General features: G+C 43.0%; 1 protein-coding gene across 1 annotated transcript in view; it reads right to left on the bottom strand.

Moving 5' to 3' along the window:
* The window catches only part of CAMKMT (calmodulin-lysine N-methyltransferase), a 381,062-nt gene that overhangs the window by 5,939 nt on the left and 356,073 nt on the right, over positions 1-19,050 (bottom strand). The window contains exons 8-10 of the mRNA XM_045771589.2: positions 17,535-17,609; positions 10,667-10,730; positions 293-424 (exon numbers count right to left, since the gene is read on the bottom strand). Of these exons, the coding sequence (XP_045627545.1) occupies positions 293-424; positions 10,667-10,730; positions 17,535-17,609 (271 nt within the window). The remainder of the gene's footprint in view (positions 1-292; positions 425-10,666; positions 10,731-17,534; positions 17,610-19,050) is intronic.

Here is a 19,050-nt window from a genome sequence, read left to right as displayed (position 1 = left end):
GTCATTCTATGCCACCTCCCCTGCATCCTACAAATTAGTCTATTATGAATGAAAAGATTAGTTTGTTTCAGAGAAAGGAGTAAACAGGAATGGTTTCTGTAAAATCCTTCTAGACATGCAAAGATAAAAGATGGCTTTACCACACAAAATAATCAGATACAAATGGCTGTTCAGAAGCAGCACACCTAAGGAGTACTTTAATCAAATATTTAGGTTACCTGCCAAAAAGACCATGATCTCTTCAAAATGCAACGCGGATTAAAGTGTTATCTAACACAAGCAGAAAACTAACCTTGGAGTGGAAGTTTGAAATGTGTTCATCATAATTTTCATGTCTTTGGATAGAGAAATCAGCGTTTTCAGCTAGATTGCAAAACTGGTTTAAAGTATTCCCTCGGCGTGGGGCGAATACCATTGCTTTCCCCTAGAACATTAAAAAGGAAATTCACACATTTAAAAACTGGAAGGCAACCAAACGTAACAAATACTGGGTAAAGCATTTAATGTCTTGCTCTCAGGTAGGAAACACGATTGTTCTTGAGACATCCACACAGGATGGACATCCACAGGGAGAATCATTTTAAGGATAGATATACATCAAGTAAGCAAAAATATGTATATTTCCTATTCAAATGTTGCTATGTTTTATCCTTTCCAAATCATGCATGTAACAAACAAAACACGGTTCGAAGTTGGTATTCTGCCCAACGCACACCTCTCTTGGGTCCAGTGGTTCAAACTATCAACTAGCTTTTAGAGTAGCTGGTCCACAGCAGTGCCACCCACCTGGAGACTCCTTAGCTCTTGCCAACGTGTCCCCAACACAGCTCTGGAGCATGTGGCAACCGATGCTTAGAGATGTTAGTTTATTGTACCCTGGAAATTCAATACCAAGAAATCCTCCACAGAGACAAGTAACTGCAATCTCGATTAGAGAATTTTCATGTTTCCATGCTGCCACCAGCCTTTTCTGTGACCATGCTGTCAGAGACAAGGCTCCAGGATCTTGGTTTCCAACTTCATTGAATCCTTCATAATAGTCATCATTAGAGCCAAGCAGCTCCTCACAGTACTCAAATGATTGCTTTTCAAAGAAAGTGGTATAATGAGGGTAAACAGGCTTTTCTAAATAAACTGCACAACCTCACGAGTTTGTTGCAGTGGGGAGAATGGATGGACTTGAATAAGCTATATACCGGACTCCAGAAGACCACTGGACATGAAACTCCACGATGTCCATTTGCTAACTCCTGGGTGCATGCGGACTTTTCCTGGTCCTCTGAGACATGCACAGAACAGCTAAACTTCAGAATCTTCTTTTTGTTTAAAAGATGACTATAGGCTTCCGTTGACTTCAAGGTTATGCCTCACTCTATGAAATGCCACTGCAGGTTTTGAGGGACTCATGAAAACATATCCCAGTTTCTCATATATGATTGCCGACGATTTATTGAGCACCCGGTGCATGTCAGGCTCTGGGATGGGAGCTCTATTGTCTCATTGACTCTTCAAGCCCCCTAACAATGTAGGTATCATCAGCTCCATTTTACAGGATGCTCTGGACGGTTGAATAGTTGACCAAGATGACACAACCGGCAAATGACTGGAAATATACCTGCCTCCAATGCTGACGCTCTTTCCACCCCACCTCATTGCCTCCTTATTAGTAATAGTGATGGCAATAATAATAATAATAATAATAATAATAATAGCTACCACTGTGCGAGGTGCTTCATGAACCTTCCTTTCATCCCATCAACCATTTTCTCAATGACCTTGTGCAGTAGACATTACATTTTACAGATAATTACACATGCATCGAAGGCTTTGAAGAATATGAGCAGGAATGTGTGGCAGAAAGGGTTCTGGGCTTTAAAAGTCTCCACCATTACATAGCTGTCACCTCAGGAAAATTAGAAAGAAAAAAAAAAGCCATAGAACTGTTGAGCTAGAAGGGACCTTGGGGATGACATAATCTGATCTCCTCAGTCACCCCAGCTAAGCCATCAAGGTTTCTCCCTCACCGAATGGGAAGAACAAAGCCTGCCCCCCCCAACCCCAGCTCAGCAAGTCATGAGGATCAAATGAGGTGATGAATGTGAAAATAATTGGAAAGGCAAGGTTATGTAGATGTAAGACGAGGAACATCTCCACCACTTAACAGTGCAGGAAAGATTTTATCTGGTCTCTCTCCCTCTCCCTCTTTTCCCGTCATTTACCTGCAAGAAAATGCAGTGTCCTGGACATCAAGTGTGTTTTCATACTGTGTTTACACAGACGTGCACACACTCAGGCACATAATTATAGCAGCACCAATCACGCCACTACACTTAAGGTTCTGTCAGCTTTTCCAATATTAATTGCTATTTTCAGGCGTTTTTCAAACTTAGCAGCAAAAATTCATTTTGATGTGAAACTAGATATAATACACGGTCTCGGCAGGGGAGCAAAAGTCTCCGTTAAAAAAAAAAAAAGACGGAATACTAGTAGGTCATTTTGGTCATTTTTAAGAGCTGATTGCCATTCTGGATTTTTGAATAATGGAAGTTGTTTTATTTTAAAGTCACCTGCAAAAATTGTCTTACAGTTATGATTGAAGAGTTGGTTTTTAGTAGCTATTACCTAAGCTAGGTATCATTATGTTTACAGGGCTACAGGGCTCTTGGCCGGGCTGGTGTTTACATTTATGAGTCCATGTTCCCTACACCCCCAACCCCTTGTTGGGGTCGGGGTGAGCTGTAGGGCAACCCAGCTAAGCATATGGCAGCCATCTCCACCCAGACATTCTCAGGTCTTCTTCTAGCTTACCTGTCCTTCCCTAACCACCCTCTAGAACAGCAGCTGCTTCCCATCACTTTCACCCCCTCCCCCCCTTTACTTTCATCCTGGGCTTTCATCACCACTAACACAATTACATCCTTGTTTGTGATCGCTGGTCTCCTTCAGCTGGAGTGCATGCTCCGTGACAATAGGATCTTCTCATGTTTTATTCACCACATTTTCCCAGTGCCTAGCATGTAGCTGACTCTCCATCAGTACTTATTGAGAGAATAAACTAAATCCAGATGTTGAAATAATTTGAGAAAGGCACGTCTTTGGGAATTCGAAGGCCACATTCTATTGCTTATTCTTCAGAAAAGATTTTCTGCAAAGAAGCTTTTACAGAGTCAGTAGCCCTGATGGGATTTCAGAGGGCAGCATTCTGTGCACAACACTGTACCCACAACAAAGAGAAAGAGTGAGCAGTAGTTTTAATCTCTAATTACTCAGCTATGGGTTTTAAAATGTTTTCTTTTTCATTTCATTGAATACAGACACCTTTGAGATGCGGATCAATATTTAGGAGGGACAATAGTACATCATCCATTCATTCAATAAACAGCCACTGAGTGCCAGCATCCACCCCATAAGGAACGGCTTTAGAATTCCCCGTGTCCCCAGTGGAGCAGGACACTGGTACAATCAGAGAAATACGCCTTACAATTTAGGCTGCAAAAATCAAAACAAGAAAAAAAAATATCGATTTCAAATTAGCCCATCACTTTAGAAAAATTATTTTCAATTTACCAAAGCCCAACTTTCTAGGCATTTGAAGTCATAGAATCATCTTAAACTCAGAATGAACACTCAATTGAACGTAAAATTTTGACTGATGGGCAGAAATCTGAGAGAATTCATTTATCCCTGGAGAGGAGAGAGGAGTAGTTCCACTAAACAGCAATGATATTGTTTACGTCGTGAGCTCAGTTGTTGTTATTTTGCTAGACTAATCTATACTCATATATTAAAGGGTGTGTACTTCTGGAAAAAATAAGTATGCTTCAGATTTCTTTTAAAAGGAATATGCTATGCCAGTGAAATGCCTTTATTCCTGTTTCATTTCCAGGCAACCAACTATTAAATACCAATTACATGTTTAAGCTTATGTTTATTTTTTCTTTACCTGGTTTCTGAGATGCCGCCTTTGCCTGCTTCCTCCCCGATGTCTCTCTCAACCCCCTTCCCTGGCTTCTCCACCTGCCCCTTGATTGTCAGCCATCCCCAGCGCTCTGCCTACTTTCTCTCCCTGTTCTGTAAAATTCGAGGCAATTGTACCGAAGTCCATGACTTCAGTTCTCACTGATACATCAATACTCCTGAGTATATATCTAGAGCATTTACCGTAGTCTGAGGCCCACCATGTTTTCAGGTGCCTACTAGGTCTCTCCATGGGGACGTTCTGCAAGTACTTTTAACCTATTCTGTCTACAGTGGAACTCAGTACTTTGGCCCCAAACTCCTTCCCCCTCCCACACTGAGTACCTACTAGGGACCAAGCATTTCCACACCCTTCACCTTTAAAATGAAGCTGGAAACCAGGAAATCATGGCATTGCCTGTAAACCCCCCCCCCCAACCTGAATCATTGTCACCTGCCATACATGATTTTCAGACTATGTTCGAGTTGCTTCCAGGTGACCTGGGAGGGTAAAAAAAGAGACCAAGAGAGGAAGTGCTAATATCACATCCCACTTAGCTATAGCTGCTTTGCTTTTATCCATTTTATAATTGGGGTGACGATGGCTAAAACTATTTTGACCAAAGGTTTCTGCCATTTAACAAGGGTCTGAAAACCACTGACATGGGTCCCACCTTTCTGGGAAGGCAGGCAAAGCCCAGCCCGACCTGACACGCGCATATATCTGCAGCCCTGGCTCTGGCCACTCCCCCACTTTGAGGTCCAGTTAGGCCAAACTCACTGCAGTCCCCCAATCTGTTCTTTCATGGACCCCACACGTCTTCAAACTTAACAAACATTCCCTTGGGTGAAATGCTGCTCTTAGTCCTGGTTCTTTGTTGGCCTGGTGAACCCTACTCATTCTTCAGCACCCAGATTAGACACCCTGTCTCTGGGATGCCCTTGCTGACCACCCCTGGCCTCTATGCTGTGCCTCCGCCCTGCCAGGCACTTCGCTCTCCGCTTCCGTGGCTCACCCACACCGCTGCTGTCTCCTTAACACACTGTCAGGTAACTGCTCGCTTGTTTGCCTCTCACGCTAGACCGAGAGCTCCTTCAGGGCAGGATCACGCTGTAGCTTCCTCTGTCCCCAGATCCTAGCACAGCGCCTGGCCATCGAGAGGCACCCAGTAAATGTCTGCTGAATGAACTCCTCAGTGAATGTCCGCTCAGTTCCCTCTTCTCCATCTTCAGATCTTCACTATCTCCTAACTAGACGATTCTATGCACAAGCTGGTCCACGATGGTTCCCTGAGGAGCTTTACTGCTTTCAAGCTCTCTCTTACTCTACTGCAGTCTCTATGCTGGCCAGTCTGATCTTTCTAGAACCCGCATCTGACTATACCACTGCTCAAACACTTTCAGTGGCTATTACCCATATAATAAAACTCAGTCTCTTCGGATCGTGTCCTCAGCCTTTCATAAAATGCCACCCCAAACGAACTCTTTCACCTCGCCTCCTGCCCCTCCCAACCCTAAGCCCCAAACCACACAGATTCTCACACTCCAGCCAGAGCAAACTTCTCTTGTTGATCCTGAAACACAACCTGCTTTTTCATGCTCTGTACCTGTGAGCACCATTTCCTCCACCAGGGATGCTAGTCCCTTCTAGTCCCCTTCCCTGAAGCTTAGAATGCCCTTCTTACTATTCAGCACCAAAGTCAAATGCCACTGCCTGCAGAGAAACCTTTCTTCGGCAGTGAGTCACTCTTTCTGGTGTACCCATCACATTGCACTGTAATTCCTGGTAGCCCAGGCACCAATCCGCCCCACTAAACGGAGTTCTCCTGGCGGTCATGATTCATATTTATCCCCACACCTCCCATTCCCAGCACAGTGCCAGATAGCGAGTGGTTTCCCAGCAAATGCTTGTTGCATCAAGACAGAGTCCAAACCCTCGAGTATCTCCCATTCTACTGAAGGTATAATTAGAAAGATTGTCAAAACAAATAAAAACGGCACCACACTATGACCCAGGGCTGGGCTGTCGTAAGCCGTTTTTGCACTGTGCACTGTGATTCTACCTGTGTGTGTGCGTGTGCGTGTGCGTGGTACATTTCCACAATCAGATTATAAATTCTTTGGGGGCAGAGACTCAGTACCACACATGCTGAATAAGCACCTGGGTAGATTTCAGGAAAGAACTAGAGCTAGCTGGAACTTCTAGCCCCCTGCCCTGAGGGTCTTAAAACCATCTGGGGCTCTCTATTCCCACGACCTCGAGAGGCAGGTGTGGCTGAACATGGATTCTCACCACGAACAAGGGAGGGTTTGTTGAGCCTCGGACCCAGCAAGCGGACAGGAACAGAGGGGCCCACTAGCACCATCTCCGTTCACTGCCCTGAGCCCACGCTAACAAGGCATTTCCCTGACAAAAGCAAAAGCAGAGGCTCGTACAGATGTGTGCAGAGATGCTGGATTTTAAAAAGTCACTCCTTGCATACAGGTGGGACTCCAGGAATGTGGCAGTTAGTTTGGGCCAGTTTCTAAAGGTTAAATGAATTCCAAGGTGATATTTTTGAATGCTTGACAATTGGTGACCAGCAACCAGCTGGAGAGCTGCCAACACTGCTTCTCCATCCATCTCTTTGTGGTTCTGAGTAAATTCGCACTGTCTAGCTGGCTTGGTGTCCTTCCCTGCACGGAAAGCCATTTCAGAGGAATACTAGTGGATACTATTTGTTGGTTGTCATTTCCAGGCTGAAGTTCAACTTGAAGGTTGCCATGGCTGTATTTTAAATTACATTCTGGCCCTCTGATATCAGACAGTGCTGATGTTCTTTAAAGAACACAACAGCAGGGGGTCACCTGTCAATCATCAGCAACATGGGAGGGAAAAAGGTTGGGGGGGCTGGAGGGGTGGTGGGGAAACGTTGCTTCTTGGAATAAGTAAATTTTGCTGACTTCATTCCTTTTTAGTATCTATTCTTTTCTTTTTTACCTTTTGAGTTTGCTAGAGAGTTCCTTGTAGTATTCTGGCCAGAGTCACGTGTTTCACAGCTACTCTCAACCAATAAGTCGAGGAAAGTTTCCGTTTGGGGCCGGTGGCAAACACTTCCTGCTGAAATTTGGGGCTTCCTGTAGTGACTTTGCAGCCACAGGTGCCCATCTGGCTGAGGATCTAAGCCAAGCCAGGAGCCCACCTTGGTGGCTAGGCTTTCTCTGGAGTCTGTCCCCCTCACTCGTGACCCCGTTACAAGAACAGAAAAGCAGGAAAATTCCTCCTCTCCGTCTACCTTTTTTTGGTGACTGGGTTGCATGACTCCAGACCACTGATTTGTCTTAGCTGCCACCGAGCAACCACACACCCCAAAATGGCGGAGTTCCCACCGCCTGCCACCTGAAACCTCTTGTTCTTGCCTGCTAGCAGTAATCTCTCTCCTCCCGCTCTGTCTGCAGTAAAAAGTGTCATAGCCATCCAGGTAGGCGGTCCTCCTGGGACCAATGAGGGAGCTGATGCAGGCATGCAGAACATGGGTGCAGCGAACACGCAGCATGGCCAGCTGTGTGCAGAAGTCACCAAAGTTTGTGTTCAGAGAACGGTGTCCCCCCTCCCACCAGCATTTCTGCAAGGAAGATGCCCCCTGTATTCTGTACCCATCATGGTCAGAAAGTCTCTCTGGGTCTTCTTCAAGGTGACAAGACCTAATACAGATTCAGAGCCAGTTGGGTGCTAAAGCTTTCCGATGCACTGGCTTGTTCCCTCCCCCTTTTACAATGGGGAACGGAGGCTTCATGAGATGAGCCCAGTAAGTGGCAGAGTCCAGATCTGAACCTTAAGCTTTCAGAGTCCAGGGTCCAAGCATACCTTCCCTCCATAAGGAGGGTTTAGGAGAAAACAGGGTGAGAGAGGTAGTTCCAGAGCCTGCTAGTGCTATTGGGGACTGGAGTTCGGCCCTCCTGTCAGCCAGGCCAAGGTCCCTTTGGACCAGCGTCTCATGTGGATTAACCCTGACAAGCCAAGACAGCAGTAAATTAGAAGCAGTTTTCATTCTGGAGTGCGTCTTGTGTGCCAGGCACGGTGCTAGGCATTTACGTAGGTAACTATTTTACATCAGCCCAGAGGTAGGACTTATTCCTCCCCCACCCTGATGTAATGAAACTCAGACTCAGAGAGCCTTGATCGCGAGAGCCGACTTGGGTTTTGTATGCAGATATTTCTGACTCTTTCACCCTCCACACTACCTGCAGACACTGGGGCCCTCCTGTGAACCTGAAGCATTTGGCTGAAGAGCACCCTGAGAACATGCTCTATCTCCCATTGAACTCGCTGAGCCTTGAATCACCAAGAACTCAGGATCCACCAATGCAGCCCCTCAAGTTGTTTCTTTGTGGGCGTCCTGTGGCACCTACAGCACCAGGGCCACAGACCATGGAGGAGTCGTCTTGGGCTCAAGAGAACGGTAAAAGCAGCTCTAACTGTAATGGAGTAAACCTTGAATGTTACCTTAGTCTTGGACTGTGAGTTCCACAATGCAGACACTGGCAGGGGGAGAGCCTCTGGAAGCAGAACAGCCAGTCCTGAGAGCTTAGAAGGGGAAGGGTTCAGTTTTTGCTCTGGTTACCTGCAGCTCTGGGAACCCTTCTGCCCACTGACATGGGAGATGGAGCTGCTGGTGGTCACTGCCAAGCCTATGGGACCCTTCTATGGCCCACCTGGTAGAGGCCCTGGGAGCGCGAGTGCTCTGCCTCTCCAGAGCTCCCCATGGGGATGAGATTCCTGAGCAGTCATTTCAGGATACCCATGTGCCACTCACAGCTTGGAGCTCTTCTCTTACAGTGGGTCTCGGACACCCTAGGCTAGAATACCTGGCAGCCTTGTGCCTCAGCCATCCCACGAGGGGCCCAAGCCTGGGCACCTACTCCCATTTCGAATGCTGCAGTTCAGGCAGGACCCTCTGACGGCCTCCCCGCTCCTCACATAGAATGAGCAAGTACCACCTACCCCAGAGCCCTGCCTCATCCTTCTCCCGGCTAAGGGTGAGTATCAGCTGTCACTGGGAGGGCGGCCATGTGGAGCCACACTTCAGGCAAGGCTCAGGGTTAATAAAGGATACAGGAGAGCTGCTAGAGATTCCAGTCCAATCTGCATTTGGGACTATTCACAGCCAGGACAGTTCTCTAGTGTAAATCTTTTGAGTGATTTACAACGGATCCTAGGCAAACCATGCAAATTTCTGCAAAATGGAGTATTTGCCACAAATAGGCTTTGGAGGGTGTTGGTGAAGTACTGTTTGTGCTGTGTGAGATCCAGGAGTCCTTGAAAGCATTGTATGTATGTACGATACATTTTTCACAGTGGCCTTTACATCCAAGAATCTCTGTGCCCTCTCTGAAAATCCTGACCTTGCAAATGCTCACAAGAATCACCCAAGGCTAACAGAGGGGATGAACAGGCCCCCAGTTCCTTCTTCTACCCTCAACTTGGGCTGCTCACTCAACCATGGCTGCAGCCATCAATAGCTTGGAGCATGCCCCTTCCTTGCCTCAAGTCCTGCTACCCACCTCACAGGGGGAATTGAGAAGGCCAATTTAATTTAATTGATTACCACTTACCAAGCTGTGGTTACTCCTCTGAGAGGCCTATTTAAAGTTTCTGAGCTATACAGAGATAACAAAATAAAAAGCAACAGTGTAAGGCAAAGGACGATTATCAAATTGCTCTGGGAACCTTCAATGTGAAAAAGATATAAAAGAAAGATTGAAAGGTATTAGTCTGTAAGTCTCACTGAGGTCAGAAGACTAGAGAAAACCTTCTGAAAAAGACTTTCGAAACAAAACTTCAGAAAATACTTTACACACACACACACACACACACAATGCAGTCCTTTCTCAGATAAATATGAGTTTCTGTCTTAGACTGCATTAACATTGTTAACCTATTTTAAATTCCTGTGGCACAGCAAGAGTCTTACATACTTATAAGATTTTTTTTTTTTAAATGCATGAGCTTTAAACTCGTTTTCTTACTTTAAATAGATGTATATTAACTCTCCGGTTAGGCTGCAGGACCTCCTAGCTTAGTGTAACAGCCCAACAAAATAAGAGTGGCTACAAACTCTGTAATTTACTCACAGGCATAAATGGGTATATAAATGTAAAAATGTGCACAATATTTTATGCCATGCTTGGCTTCATTGTGACCTAATGTTTATAATATGTAAATAATGGCTTCCTTTTAAAGCAAAGAACTTTTAATATACAGATTCATCCGAAGTCCTTTTTCTTTGATATAAACAGAAAGAAAAAGAAAAAAATTCTTTTGCAATAAATAAATACCCAATGACAAAGGTTACCATTGAAGGGATTTAAAATGACAGAAGTCAACAGAAAACTTTCAATATCATACTTCTACTTTAATATGAAGATATTGTTATCAAAGGAAAAGACTCAAGAAATTCTTTGATAAAAATAATCTCATACTATCTTTGAAGCAGTTTCATTTATTTGACTACCCACTGTGTTCCTTATCAGAAGGCCAAGGGTAAGAAGTTTCCTAGTTATGATTAGGAAAGAATCTGATAGATCAGAAGACCCAATTGAAGTTGGACATAATAAGTATTAAAGTATTACATGACATTAATCCTGCCATTCCATTACTCTCTCCATCTTTGTGCACAGACTAATTAGTCTGAAGCCAGTGTTCAGGAGAAAATAGAAACATACTTACTCTGGGCTGGAGTAATCTCTTTATTGCATCAACAAGGCTGGCTCTGTACTGGTCCAGAAACAGGCTGACATTGAGAAGAGAGCAGAATCCAGATTAAACTGGGTTTCCAAGTCTAATGATACTAATGGAGGTAAGTACAAGGCTAATTACACATGTTTACTCAACACCAAAAAGGGAGAAATTGTTTCCTTCCATTCAAGTGTCTCACTGGAAGAAAAAAAGATTGTGGTCAGTGTGATCCGACCAAAGCCAAGTCATCAACATGCAATTGGCCAGGATTCACACACGACTGTGCCATGTGTTAATGTTAAAGGGACAATGTCTAAGCTGCAGTTTGTGGAATCATCTGGTTGAGATGAAACACTTCCTGTCATTAGAGCCCAGTTTCTGTAGACCTGGGCCATGAGCCCAAGGAGGGTATTGTGAGGTCACCCTCCAGAAACAAACACCAGCCCTACGATGCCCAAACCACGGAACAGATCTCAGGTGGTGATGGTTTTTGGTGGCCAGGAGCAGCACTGAGGTCAGACTCAACCAGTGACCCAGGAGTAAGCAGTTCCGAGAACTAAGAACAGATTTGGGTTAAGTATCACAGAGACCATGGCAACTCTGGGTTGTTCTCCCTTGACCTTCTTGTTCATTTTTTTTCCAGTTCACTGTGATTTTTCATTTTTCTCCTCTGGCCTTTTGAGAATTTCTGTTATGCTCTGTCACCCCTCTGGTCGGGTCCGTCTGAGCCTGTCTTCACCAGGCCTCATCTTGGAAACTTGGGGCAGACTTCCCTTACCTGGGACTTGCGGGCTAGAGCACTGAGCAGCCTTGTGCCTCAGCCGTCCCATGAGGGGCCTAGGTGGAGCCCCCCCCCCCCCGTTTCTAATGCTACAACTTGCTGTGGGCCCCTCTGATTTGGTCTCCCTGCTCCTCACATAGCATGAGTAAGTACCCCTTATTCCTAACCTTCTCTGAGCTAAGGGGTCAATGAGCTGTCAGGAGGAGGGCTGCTGTGTGGAGTCACACTACAGGCTGGGTTTAACGGCACCCTGACTCTGACCTTTCTGCTATGTGTGGCCTTCACATAAGGCCTCAGTTTCCTGGTCAATAAAGGCCCATTTACACGGCTGTGGTGGGCATCAAATCAATAATATACACTAGCTGACAAATATTTGTGGAACACCGACTACATGCTATGGGCCGTTTTAGGCACTGCAGACAAGCTAGGGAAAAAAACAAAGTTCCCATCCTCAAAGAGCTTCCGGTCTCTATTCATTTACACACTGCAAACGCTAGCACAGCATATACACCTAGGAGGAATCCATACGTATCTGCTCACTGCCTGACTCGCAGATCAACATGGTCCTTGAAATCGAGTAGCCTATGTAGGGTGTTGGTTTCAATGACCCTAAAGCAGGGTGTACACACTCCTTCGCTGGCATTGTTACGGAAGAATCAACACTTAGGCAGGTTGTCTCACCAATTAGGTTCTCTTCCAACTCTCTCATTTGAGAAAGAGGAGTGGGGAGAACAGTTATGAGAAGTTGCCAAGAAGTCAGTGCTTGGGTTTCACCATGGCGTGTTCAGTAGAAGGTTCTTCTATAAAGGACACTTTGAGCAATGGAAAAAGAATCCTTTGAAGAGGAGCTAGAAATCATGCCTCGAATGGGAACCTTATCCCACTCCGCCCATCAGTCAGGATAACCTGATGATGCGCCAGGGGAAATTTTCCCTATCATTCCATTAAACGAGACTTAAATCTTAGGATGCAGAATATATCTAATTCAAATGCTACAAAAATTTGCCTGTAATCATACTCATCAGTGATTAATAGTCATTAAGGGTTGATAAGAAAATCAAATTCTATCTAAGTGCTTTTTAAAGTTTTCAGGACTATATACCTCACTGCTTAGTGAGGTGATAAGAAATTAAATTTTAATAATTAAGCATTCTGCTTTTTTTTTTTTTTTTTACATTTTACTTTTACGTAATCTTTACACCCAACATGGGGCTCGAACTCACAACTCTGAGATCAAGAGTCATGTGCTCTACCGACTGAGCCAGCGAGGCGCCCCTCTGGTTTTGTTTTTTAAGAAGACTATCACTGTAGGAAAATATCTGTCGGTTACTCAGGTCCACCGGAGACCTGGCTGGTTGGAATATATAACATTAAGCAAAAGACCCTTCTTCAGTTGAAACCTGTGCATCCTGGGTGCTGGTAAGGTTGTCAGAAATAAATAATCGGCCCCTTAAAAACGGACCTTAAAACATAACCTGATACAGTAGTCTTTTCACTCAATGTTGGTGATGTGACAAAGATATTAACATTGCAGCTCACTGGAGAATGTGACGTACCACCCAAGCACCCATTCCAAACACACCTATTTGAATGGAGATGTTGTCTACTCCATCCTTCCAAATCAAATTTCCCTAAAGTAATTCTTACAATTCTCCAGTAAGTCTCTATTCCAAGCAAGCTCCCCGTTCTACTTAGCTCTGATGCAGAATTTATAATGCTTTGTAGGATATGTCATATGAGCAATTTCAATGTGCTTTAGTAGGAGTGATACATAATCTCCGGAAAATTCACCCCTTAAATAAGTCCTAATGGGCTCAGAGAACAACAGTAGCTTAAGTGGATGTATTTTAAAAAGGCTGAGTGGGTCACTGATTGGAATGGAGATACCATTTCAACTCTCCCTTCAGTTACTGATCAAAACACACCGACGGTCTAGTTGGCTATTAAAACACACGCACGCAGCCCTCTATATAACACACTTGTGGCAGCAACTCTCGCTCTGTTCCATGGGTCCGAATCACCGATTTCATGAAAGGTGCCGGGCCACTTCCACCACCGCCCTTACGATCGGTCAGAGTTTTACGCAGAGCACAGAGCGTCTACCACTCCACTCATAGGAAATTAATTCGCGTAGCCGACAAGGAGGCCTTTCTCGGCCAGTATCCACAGAAAGGAGGCCTCTATGTCATCTTGAAGGTGAAATGTGCTAAGTTAAATTCACTGTTTTAGATTTACCTCTCCTCTAACAGTATGGACCAACCGACTGCTGTGGAGCTGGGACTGACGGGGGGTCTGATCTCCCCGGGGGCTGCCACTGAGGGTGCCGGATCTTTGGCAGATTGTTCATCTTCTTCGGCACTGAGTTTTTGGTATGGGGGGAAAGGGCTGGCTGCCTTTGTGTGAAAGGGTTTTTCAGGTCTAAAGGCTGTGACCTAGAACTAGCCATGATCACAGCACCTGGAAGAAAACGAAGAAATTCTAAAGACTGTTTTGAGAAAAAAAAAAAAAATTTCTTCCAGAAGAATACCTTAAAAACCAAACTTCTTTCATCATGTAGAATAATAGAAAATACAAATGATCCATGGTACCTAGTTAGTGTAAAAATGCTAAGAGGGCCAGTGAGGTGGTGTAACCTTCCCCCATTTCTCCGCAAAGTCTCAGACCGTGCGTGCCGCCATGGCATAGCGCAATGCCATCAGGCCGTGGGTGCCATCAGGCCATCAGGCTATGGGTGCCGTGTCAGACTTGCTTTCCAAGCCTTTAGAGAATCCTAATGAACATAATCGTGTTTACTTTTGCGGAGCTACAATAAACTGGAAAACCATCAAACACTCACTGAAAGTGATCCTTGGATTAAAAAAAAAAAACAAAAACAAACTTACTTCCAGACTCTTAGATTATTGTGATTGAACAGGAGTCTGGAAAGGCAGGCTGAAAATTAACAATCACTTGCTATTCTAAACTCAGAAAGGACCGGGCTGGACTGCATTCCAGCAGAAAGGAACTCCTATATGAAATTCGATGTTAAGGAAGTCAACCAAAGAACTTAACAGGCAGGCTTTTTTTCTACATGTGTGGTTAAATATTCTAATATTTTGATGTTTGTCAACAGCATCCTTTACAGGTGTGACTGCACCTCGATTTTTCCTTCTGTTTATTTCAAAGTTGACATTTTACAAGTTATTTAGGAACTGCTGAACCATGAAACTATATTTCATTGTCAAAAATGCTGAACGGTGAAATAATGACTAGCTTTCACAGCTTGCCTCTTTATTTTATAATCTGGGGGAGCTCCTACATGTAGATGTGAACTAAGGAGACTGTCTTCTGGGAAATAAGTTATTTCCCCCATAGCCCACGGGCTTATGAATGTTTGAATGTAAATATATGAATATATGAATGATTTAAAAACATAAACATTATCACCCGCTCGTTGTAATCATGTGCATTTTACTTGAACCACAATGTGGGTTTGGAATAGGTTTGTGAATAGAGCTTGTTTTCATGTAAATGGGATCAAGCAGGACCACTGGTTAGCTATTCAGGGAATCAGACAATGCCACCCTTGCTGGAAATGCTTCAATAAGGAATTTAATCCATGTACCTAATATTTGAACTCCAACTCTTGCTTCGTATTCCTATGGCCTAATCCAGATCTCATTGACTGACAATAACCAAAGGGTGGTGTGAGACAGTGTGATCTGTTTATGTGTGGCACCAATTTCTGCCACTGAGTATTTCAGGTTTCATCCTGGAGGCAGTGTCTAAAGAGAGGGTTTTTTTCCCTCCCCTCCTCTGTGACACTGTAAAAGAAAAAAAAAAAAAATGCAGCATGGTCTGCCTGCCTGTCCCTAGAAGCAGCACCCCCATAATAACTGACAGAGAAACACCAAACCAACAGGACATAAAGAGCTCCCAGAGCGTGGGCTTCACCGCTCTGTGCACGACATGCATATTGCAAATATCACTGTGCTTTCTAAGTTTCTAAGCAGCTTACCCATCCCTGTGAATATGCAGAGAGACCATTACCAAAGCATTTCTTTTGGAAATAATATCAGCATTGCAGTGAGAGTAGCTTAATGTTTCCCATTTACAAATGGGAAATTATAAACAGGCTGACATTCTGGCACTTACAACACCAGGGGGAAAAAACCCAACTTAACACCTCACGCGTAGAAAAGCCATTTATAAATAAAACTTGGCGTACTGAGTTCATTTGAATCTGTAAATTCTCACATAGCTACTAGATGTGTGTGTGTGTGTGTGTGTGTGTGTGTGTGTCTCTGTGTGTGTGTCCGTCTAACACTGTACTATGTTCTGTATTTGTAACGAAAGCCTTCACTGAATATGCATTATGTATATCAGCTGTACGTGACCCTGTTGTTCGCTAGCAAAAAAGGACTATTTCTCAAACATGTTGTGTGGCTATTTTTAACCTGAGAACATGAATCAGAAAAGAGCTTAAATTCTACTTCCTCTGCTTGTCTCTCTGGTACAAATAGGATGACATAGTGTGAGTGTCCATAACACAAGGTCTGAGGAAGCCAGGCTGTTCTGATATTTATGTGAAAGATACATTTAACTCTCAATCTCCTGGCCAGACCTGACTTTCTCCACATATCTGGAGCCCACGCGTGTGACCCTCGTCTACACCTCCAAGAAGATGCTGCCCTCCTTCCCTCTGATCTGACTTTCAGGCTTAATCTGATCTAATCCTGCCAGCATTATCTTCATCTGTGCAATGAAACCTGGAGGATCCTTTCTCATATTTGGTGAGGAGAGGCATTTACTAAATTACTCGCTCAAATCATATGGTGAGGTTTTAGCTCCTTATTTGTGATTAGATGAGGGATGTAACATTAGGCACCATATCAATGATTAGTCCAAAATCTGTCTCTCTCTCTTTTGAAAGACACTAAAAGGGCCATGGAAAGCTGGAAAATCTCAGGCAGAAATAGAACAGAATATTTATTTTCCACTGAGAAATACTCTTCAGAAGAAAAAAAGAAAGCAAATCTGATTCCAATCACTTACATAGAAGAGTTACCTACTGAAAGTCTTATTTAAAATAATGATAATAATGACTGCCTGAAAATTTGATTTAACTCCCTTCTAGGGAAAGTCTTCTGCAGGTTCTGGATCTCATAACTGGGTTGATCAACAAAACAGAACTTCTTCAGAATCCAGACTTGTGTTTTCAAATCTCAAGTGTCATAAAAACATAATGAAACTACAAATAAGATCTTACTCTTAACAGGGAAAATACTTTTGAACTGTCAATGTTTCCATATGCCGAAATAGTTACTATTCAACATGCATGAAGAAAATACCTAAGATGATTTGAAATAATTATTAAGGTTTGATACATATTTATCCTGTAACTTGGGATCAGACTTCATTAACAATAAGTAGACTGAGCCAAACGAGAAGACAAAATATCTAACGTGAGTTATTTTTAAAAAGCAGGCACCTGACAGAGATTTTAATGTTATTTGCATAACAATAAAATGTAATGTTATAATTCCTGTTTTGTGTATAATTAAATATCTTAATTGAAGACATTGAAATTTTAGATAGCAAACATACATTTTAAGAAAAGATATTTCCCCAAAGACGTTGCACAAATACGTGTATTTGTCGGAGCATATACGTGTGTGTACACACATATACGTATATTCCCTTATATCAATAGTCAGATCTCTCCTAAGAAGTAAGCTAATTGAGCTGTTTGTGTTGATAAACTCCTTTTTCTCCAGACTATTCCTCTCCGAGCCATAATTATTTGCAATTTGCCTAAGTCGTCCATTTACTGATACGTCAAGCATGAAACAGAGGCAATTCCAGAAAATGGAAATGCTTCTCAAAATCAATCTTTGGGAAATAATGTGGTAGAAGTTACTGTGTGATAGAAGACTACCTTATAACTGTCACATGGAGATGAATATTAATTTGTTGAGGTTAAGGTGGCTTTGTGCTTCATTTGTCGACTTTGCTTAGCCGTCAGCAAAGCAGCACAGCCCAATTACTCCAGCAAAGCTATTTTTCCTAACAGGAGTTTTATGATTTTTATGTACTTACCAGTCAGCACACATAACAATGTCAAAATGTCCTTCCAGCTGAGAGACATCTGTCTCATTATCCCATCGTAAAACGCTTGAGGAGAAAAAGATTTTAAAAAATTATACTTAGGGTTTTTTTTTTTTTAACTTTTGATTTTGAGCTATTAACATTATTTTTTGTGGCACTTGAAATTATTTAAAAGGTATATACAAATTATTTCAAAAGGTATAATGAAAAAAAACTAGGGATCGAACGAACTGTCTGCTCTATATTTTATTTAGTCTTCTCTATTTAGATACAATAGTTGAGCTTGTGCTAGTTTTTATAGTTTTTTTTGTAGATGAACGGGGGGAAAATATCTTATTTTTACCATAGTCATTACAACGAGTCTAGACTCTTAACATCCATGAGGTACATATTGAGATCAAAGTACTCCCCATCTGACTGGAATACAAATTTATAAAAAGAAATGATCTGAAACTTAGTGTATATTTCTCTTGCCTGGCATGTCAGTTGCATTTCTTATTGACGAAATGAGCGATTTGGCAAGGTGGAAGGAAAAAAAGCCAACTTCCATTTGGTAGGTCTCAGGTTATAGGCACATTTTAAAATTCGCCCATCCTGACACTTAGTCTCCCAAAAGAGGATCAGGTTTTAAACCCCAGATTAACAACAGTAATTAATAACACAGATTTAAAAATTCTAGTTGTGCTTATGAAGCCAATGAGCGATTTTAAGTTACTTTTAATTAATAATTGTGAATGATTAGCATTTTACCATATTAAAGTATTTTAATGATTCCTCTCTCCACATCAAAACTGATTTGCAGTGCTATTTTTTGAAGTAAAATCGTGCTCCTCTTTTCTATTTTGATTATTATTCAAAACCAAACTGAGTGAGCATATCCTACCCTATCCTGTTATATTTGCTTATCTTGGTGGGTTCTTTATTTCTTCTACGTCTTCCTGGGGTGAAAAGCCATACAGTTGAAGACAAAAATAAGTCTTATTTTGGTTAAGTCCAAACATTCTTCCCATGTCCACTAACATACATTAGTGCTAGTGAATTTCTTAAGGTAGAAAAGATTGAACACATCACCACGAAGATATCTATGCAGACTGAGCATTGGTTGTCCACTCACTCATACAACTCATTGTTACTGAGCACCTACTATGTGGCAGGCCCTGTGCTGGGCCACGGGCTGTGCCTTCCTGATGGCCTCCCAGCAGCACATGCGGACAATCAACCCATAATTCTGATGCCGTGTCCTACATGTTGTGTAAGCATACAGCTTTAGAACTCCAGGGAGGGCCTTCTGGAAGAATCTGTCATCCTGTGACACTTGGACAAGCTTTATAAATGGACTCTACTGTTGTACTTGCTTAGGCCTACTGGAGAGCCAAGAAATGGAGGAAACCAGGAAAGCCCTAAGAGATCAATGTTTTCTTTATTTTTAGATTAATTCCTCAGGAACTCCATGCACCTGGGGAGAATGGGACACAAGCAATACCAACTTTTATGGAAACGCTGAGGC

This window comes from Ursus americanus, chromosome 7 (genome assembly GCF_024610735.1).
Source record: "Ursus americanus isolate L20-20 chromosome 7, mUrsAme1.1.p, whole genome shotgun sequence".
NCBI classification, from domain to species: Eukaryota; Metazoa; Chordata; class Mammalia; order Carnivora; family Ursidae; genus Ursus; species Ursus americanus.
The sequence above is the reverse complement of the archived record's forward strand: the minus strand, read 5'-3'. Positions and strand labels throughout refer to the sequence as shown.